This window comes from Impatiens glandulifera, chromosome 5 (assembly GCF_907164915.1).
Source record: "Impatiens glandulifera chromosome 5, dImpGla2.1, whole genome shotgun sequence".
Classification (NCBI taxonomy): domain Eukaryota; kingdom Viridiplantae; phylum Streptophyta; class Magnoliopsida; order Ericales; family Balsaminaceae; genus Impatiens; species Impatiens glandulifera.
The window spans coordinates 12,653,635-12,661,105 of NC_061866.1; the positions used below are offsets into that span (position 1 = coordinate 12,653,635).

At 29.7% G+C, this 7,471-nt stretch overlaps 1 protein-coding gene and 1 non-coding gene across 3 annotated transcripts; one reads left to right on the top strand and one right to left on the bottom strand.

The window, feature by feature from the left end:
• Nucleotides 1–213: 213 nt before the first annotated feature.
• On the top strand, nt 214–4,722 carry LOC124938143 (protein PIN-LIKES 3-like). Of its 2 annotated transcripts, none has more exons than XM_047478520.1 (11): nt 214–351; nt 603–788; nt 876–955; nt 1,041–1,165; nt 1,255–1,376; nt 1,528–1,767; nt 1,955–2,047; nt 2,403–2,503; nt 2,627–2,679; nt 2,797–2,982; nt 4,389–4,722. In XM_047478520.1, the coding sequence occupies exons 2-11, from the start codon at nt 654–656 to the stop codon at nt 4,514–4,516; spliced, it is 1,263 nt and encodes a 420-aa protein (XP_047334476.1). In that variant the 5' UTR covers nt 214–351; nt 603–653; the 3' UTR covers nt 4,517–4,722. The 2 variants fall into 2 exon arrangements, with proteins under 2 accessions (XP_047334476.1, XP_047334475.1); XM_047478519.1 differs by having other exon boundaries at nt 217–355.
• A 492-nt stretch (nt 4,723–5,214) lies between these two features.
• Nucleotides 5,215–5,286, bottom strand: TRNAE-UUC. The gene has a single exon. It is a non-coding gene; the product is annotated as a tRNA-Glu (tRNA).
• Nucleotides 5,287–7,471: the final 2,185 nt, after the last annotated feature.

Consider the following 7,471-nt stretch of genomic DNA (forward strand, 5'->3'; position numbering starts at 1 on the left):
ATTTTGAATATATTTTAATAAATTTATTAAAAAGTAAACAAAAAGAAAGAAAGTGATTTATCCCAGAATATTTGTCCTCGTTTTGTCATCTCCTTTTTGTTTTGACATTCATTACTCATCAATTTTCATGGTTGCTATCAGTAATCAGCTTTGTGCTTATTAATGCTCTGCTTGTACCCATCAATCTACAGCTTATGAACGATGATAGATGACTGAATACAATTCAAAGCAAGAGCTGGTCCCCACATTCATTGCATTTATAAGAAGATTCATCAACCTATTTGGAAACAATCAATCGAAGAACGACCTAATCAAAAGGGAGTATCAAACCCTTTTTGTAACAAATCCTTAGTAGGTGATTTCATTGCTTTCTTCCTTCCTTCCTTTCATTTTCAATCCTTCTCGATGTCCTGACTAAGCTTACTAGTATGAATTGATAATTTCGAGATGACCAATTCATTGTAATATATCGTCTTTACATCGCTTTTGATTGCTTGTATGTACTTAATGTAACAATTCTGTAGTTTTGGTTTGAATTCTTACGGAAGTTGCAGAAGTTTGTCAATTTCTTTTGGAATTGAAAACAGGGTTTTCTGATGCAGGAGAAAGATTTAAGTTTGAGATTGCAGTCTTGATATCAATTGTTGTCAAACATGGCGCTTTTGGAACTTTTTATTGCTGCATCTATGCCGGTTCTAAAAGTGTTGCTGATTACTGCGTTGGGAGCTTATCTTGCTCTAGATCGTATTAACATTCTAGGAGAAGATTCAAGGAAGCATGTAAATAATGTAATAAGCTGAGATGCACTTGTATTCCACGATTTCGTGACTGAATTTCGTGAAAAAATCTCACATCGTTTCATTGGTTGTTGACAGCTAGTGTTTTATGTGTTCAGTCCAGCACTTATTTGCAGCAATTTAGCCAAAGCATTAACATTTGACAGCATGATTGAGTTGTGAGTTCTTCGTTTCTCTAAACTAACTACATTTCCCTTGTCGAAATTCATTTTTTCCTGATTTCTCCTAGTGTTGAATGGTCAGATGGTTCATGCCTGTCAACATTCTCCTCACATTTATTGTTGGTTCGGCACTTGGATGGGTTGTTGTACATATGACAAGAGCTCCTCTACATTTACGAGGCCTTATTATAGGGTGTTGTGCTGCAGGTACTAGGATAATAACCATTTAACATTCATCGTAATAATATAGAAGTTCTTCCATACTCATAATTCTGTATTGTGCTTGTAATTGACAGGAAATTTAGGAAACATGCTTCTTATTATAATCCCAGCAGTCTGCAAAGAAAAAGGGAGCCCATTTGGATCTCCTGATGTTTGTCGAGAAAAAGGACTAACTTATGCTTCATTGTCAATGGCAGTAAGTTTTATGCATATATATGTTTCCATTGGGGTTTAGAAATTTCAATTATGAAGATTTTACAGGGTCTGGTCAAGTTGTTCAACTCAACACCTATATTTTTTATATACTATGTATTCTCTTTTAAACAATGTTTTTGTATTCTTATTAGATAGGTGCAATCTACTTGTGGTCTTATGTATACAACATTGTTCGAATATCTTCATGTAAGAAAAGCTCAGAAGAGGTTGAAGCCAAGAACTCTTCTGCCAGCAAGGCCTTCAGTGCATCCCAAGAACCAAAACCAGGGGATATTGAGGAGCCATTACTTTCAGGAAAGGAACATATAGTTTCTGAATATGCTGTTGCTGATGATAATCTTCCTTCAATTATATTTGAAAACAAATCCCAGGTACTATTTAGTATTAAGAAATTTACACATTTTAGGAAGGAGAATGCAATATATTTTTTTTGTTACAGTTATCAAGATAGAAGAGTTGTATCTTTCCCTTAATTTCTTTATTTATTTACTTAGTTCAGTGTTGAATTTATTCATTCACTTAATTCAAGATCTGATACATGGAATTATTATCTGACAGATATCAATCTTAGAGAGGGTAAAGCAATATTTTGCAAAGTTAGATGAAAAGATGAATCTGAAAAGATTATTTGCACCTTCAACTAATGGAGCGGTATGATGAAATATTTAATCATTCATATGTCAGTTGATCTGTGTTTTGTAATTTTGTATATTATTAACAGTTTTGTCTTTATATGTTTGTGGAAAATCAGCTGTCATCTATTATTTTATTATTTTAGCTTCTAGTGCTTTGTTTTCTCATTTAAATAAAGGAAACATGAGGGTTCAATGTTTGGTAAAGATGGTTACAAAACTGAATAGTCTTTCCCATTGAAATCCATAGCAGAACTTGGTTGGAATTTCTTACAAATGAAACTTTAAGGGTTTTTTTTTGGTAAATTTGTATGATCTCTATCAGATGACAAAATTTGTAATGCTTAGCTTCATGTTAATTTTGATCTATGCAGATTGCTGGATTTGTGGTAGGCCTTGTACCTCAAATCAAATGGTTATTGATTGGTGATGAAGCTCCTTTACGTGTAATTCAAGATTCTGCTTTTCTGCTCGGGTATAATTCCAAGACTCGTCATTTGTTTGGGATAATATCAATTATTCAAAACATATTATGAAAATACATCTTTAAAAAGTGTTTCTAAATTGCTCCTACTAATTATTGTCTTAATTCCCTAAGAGATGGAGCTATCCCAACACTTACTTTGATTATTGGAGGGAACCTTTTGAAAGGTAATTGTGTTTTTAACAACAAACAACTTTAGACACATTTTTTTTTTTCTTTTTTGCTTCTCTTCCAATGAACTGTGATTTATTGATTTTCTTTTTCATGACGAATTTCTTTTACAGGTCTAAAGGGGGCAGGACTTCAAAAATCTATTATCGTTGGCATTATCATTGCACGTTATATAGTATTGCCTCTTATTGGAATTGGCATTGTCAAAGGAGTACTGCATATTGGTTTAGTGAACCCAAGTCCACTTTATCAATTTGTTCTTTTACTGCAGTTTGCCCTTCCTCCTGCAATGAACATCGGTATGCAAAAACTTCTTCCAATGCTCCTTATTAACTTAACTTTTATCCTATTCAATTATGTTCCTGAATAACCACAGCAATTTCAGCAAAATTTTAAAGCCTATTAGGTATGATTCACAACAAAACTAACAAAATTCAGTTAGCTTACTGAGGTGATTATTTGAAAATTTTAGTTGTTTTTACTTAGACAAGTTAAGAAGTGGTGTTGTAGGTTTTCCATAACCACATGTTGATTAAAACATATCAACATGGTTATGTGATAATATTAGTTGTTACTCAACCATGTTAAATAGACTAATTAGTAGGATAGTTTGAATTTTCTAATTATGATGAACATGTGAAAAAATATGTTATGCTCACATGGTTTTAGGATTTTCATTAAAATATCCTAAATGGTCACATGTGTTGTGGGACTCACAATATGGGGCATTACACTTTTTAATTCTTATTTTGGACCAATTTTAAACAAGACACGAGTAGCATGTGGTGAATGACAATCATTTCTCAATGTCCAAAAGCAAAATGATAAAGTGTTGTACCAAATTATTAAATATGTGTGTAGAATCTTAAAAATGTCTTATTTCAAGTTGGCCTTGTTTGGTTTAAGTCATTTCAATTTAATCTCAAATAATTCATTATATGATTCAAATAATTTAAATGAACTAAAATGTAGGGATGAAAATGGGAACACAACATGTAGAGTAGTATTATACCCGATCCCGTACCAAATTTCAATATAGTTACTCATTTCCCATCTCGTCCCAACGGGTACCTCATATTCAATTCGGGTATCCAATCCCACATGGGTACCCAAATACCCGATATATATATATACTATTCGTCTCTCTAATTTTAAATTTAGTAATTTTTTATTTCAATTCGACAAATACAAGATTGAGGAGAGAAATGTCATAATATCGGGTATTTGGGTACCCATGTGGGATTAGATATATATATGAGTTGTTTTTATGTATGTATCTTGTATGGGTTTCAGAGCTGGTTATTAACCACTATTTATTCCCAAACCGACGAGTATTAATTTTACTCTATATCCTTGACCCCAAACCCGAATTGAATTACCCATCGGTGAAATAAAAGCGGGTATCATGTTTTTGTGTTCCATTGTCGTCTATACTAAATATCATTTATTTCTTATATTTATAGTAATCTATTTTTCGTTGTTTTATAACTTGTGCATTGCTCAATTTTGTACCAATTTGCATGCACGGCTTTAAATTCTCAATATTATCGACAATCAAGAGCTCGCTAGATGTAAAATTATTTAGACAGTTTTTTATTATGTAAAAAAGACTTAATTTATCAAACAAGGTGTTATATTATATAGGCTGTAGAATTTTTAGCAGATCAGATTAGTTTTACAACTATATTGTTTGAATTATACACAGGCACCATAACTCAGCTTTTTGGAACTGGAGAGAGTGAATGTTCAGTTATCATGCTTTGGACATACATTTTGGCTTCTATTTCCCTCACTCTTTGGTCTACCTTCTTTATGTGGCTTGTGACACCATAAATCTAGTTAAGGTTTAATGTAGCACAAAACAATTACAACATTTGAGCGATTTGAATATCAAGAACAACTTATTAGCGAAAAAGTTGTACACTCAAAATGCTTAGTTCACTACTTTGAGAGGCTTTTCATTAGTGTTTTTTTTTTTTGTCGGTGATGAGATCCTCTGTTACGAACGGGTCATTGTACACTCTCAAAAAGAGGTGTAACGAGGATTATAAAAATAAAATAAAAATATATATTTACATTTTTAACCTTCCATGTGAGAAGACACCACTGTACAATGACATGTTAGTAACAAATGATTTCATTTGTTTTTGTCCGCCAATAAGAAATATAAATCACAAAACAACTTTATTGCAAGAAAAACATTATATGAAAACAAAGGAAGTCAAGAATTATTATTATTATTATTATGTAACATAAAAACTTGCATCCAAAGTTGTCACCCATATTCCTCATCTAATATCCATTGCTACTTTATTGAAAAAAAAGATTATATGAAAACAAAGGAAGTCAAGAATTATTATTATTTAACATAAAAACTTGCATCCAAAGTTATCACCCATATTCCTCATCTAATATCCATTGCAAACCATTTTACAACATACTTTGTGGATTGAGGTAATTTGATTCCAATTTATAGGTATTATTTTTCTCATTTTTTTGAGAAAAAAAAAGATAAGATAGTATATAAAAAATTCCGATGCCGGGAATCGAACCCGGGTCCCCTGGGTGAAAGCCAGATATCCTAACCGCTGGACGACATCGGATTTTGATATAATATATTTAATGAATATTATATAAAGAAGATTAAATGTAAAGTAAACAAGAAATTTCAAATATAAAGAACAAACACATTGAAAAAAAGTTAATACAAGACAATAGCCAATAAAAAGTAAAAATAAAGATGATGGAGTAAAGGGGAATGGTAATCTTGTTATCTCAATAACCTAAAATTAGATGTTTGAAGGTGGAGTCCAAACATTATAAGGAAGAAGCTATTAGGTACAATTGTTGAAAACAATTAAGTTCCAAAGTTATAAATATTTGTCATAACATAAAAAGTTATATCCAAAGTTTCAATACCATAGGATTTGACACCAAATGTTTTGGGTTGAGGTAATTTGATGGCAAGATTTATCTATAAATTGTTGTCACCCATATTCCTTATCTAATCCATTGCAATACCATTTTACACCATATTTTTTGGATTATTGGAATAATTTGATGCCAATATTTGATTCCACAAAAGCTGAAACTAGTAATTATAGGAAAGTTCACAAGTTAAAAAAAAAAAAACTTTTCTGTTTCATATAGAATGAGAGAATCTGTTTAAGTGGAATAAAAAAAAATTAAAAAAAAATATATTCCGATGGTAGAAATCGAACCCAAGTCCTCTGGGTGAAAGCTAAATATCTCTTAAATTAATTAATTTATTCAATTTTATAGAAAGAAGGTTAGATATGAAAACTATTCAATTTTAATTATCCAATAAGAAGTTATGTTTTTTTAAATCCCCAATCGGAAGAAGGCCTTTTTTTTTATTTATAAAACTTAATTGTATATTTTTTTTATATGATTTACTCCTCATTATTAATACCATAACTTCTTTTTGTGTCTAGATCATAGTTACATGTCCTTACAATTTTGTTTTAGTTACAAACAAAAATTTATATAAATTTTATTTTGATTTCTTTCCTGTTTTTGTAATTATAATTATAATTCTTTTAAATTAATTTAAAATATTTATAAATTAAAAAATAATTTATATAAATAGATAATATTTTTTATTAAAAATATACCTAATAATAGATAGTTGATATCTATTTTTAAAAATTACAGTTTCATATAAATATTGTATTATTGTTAGAAAAAGTTACATATATTGGTTTTTATTGGAGGTTTTTTTTAGATTTGTCTAACAAAAATAAAATAGTAAGCTATTTTGATGTTTATTTAGTTTAATTAATTAATGATTAAATAAAAAATTTAGAGAGATTTTTTTTAAAAATTATAAAAAAGTAAATCAAAATAAACTTGTGATAATATTTTGATTGAAATAAAATAAATTTTGAATGACACTATGCTGTAAAAAAAAGTTAACGGATTCCATGTTAAAGTAAAAAATAAAAATAAATGTACAATGAGATTTATCAAACAAATTAGTGTACATGAAAATATTTCAATCAAAATATAATGTAATTGTAACAAAAATACCTATTACCCCATATTAAAAAGAATGTTATTTTAAATGTTATAAAAATAAAATATTAAAGTTTTTATTTAAAAAAAACAATGTCCTATTTTTCGATTACAATTATCTATCGGGTCAATAACGGGTACCCGACCTGAATTAGACCCTACCCGAGTTTGACCCAAATTTTTGATTCCTGATTTACCCTAACCAAATTGGGTACCCGGCCCGATAAGTCGGTTGATATGCATGGAAGGAAGTCAAACAGTAGATAAATAGAAACAAGACCAAAGTTTGTTCACAATGCGTTTTAAAAGAACATTATCAATCATTTGTCCTATCAAATTAATACTAAAATAAAATATCAAAATAACATTACATCATTCATTATCAAATCTTAAAATGTAAATGATATTTTAATCATTTAAACAAGATAAACACTACTAATTAACCTTTAAATTAACCACTTTTGTTTTTCTTCTAGTGACTTTGTTCTTATGCAGCCGGCAGTACACTCCTTACTATTTTCCGTTCTCTTGTTCTTGTTTTGGAATTATCGTATTTGATTCATTTATATAACGCGCATAATAGAGATATTCATCGTCCTCGAAGTCATCTTCTTTATCTCTTTCATGACGTATCATCCCATAAGTTTTACGTTTTTCTATAGGAATTGACTTAAATTCTTCTAAAGTCATTTCATCATATTCTTCAATCAACATGTCATTTCTTTTATCCAAATCCTTACTTGATTCAACATC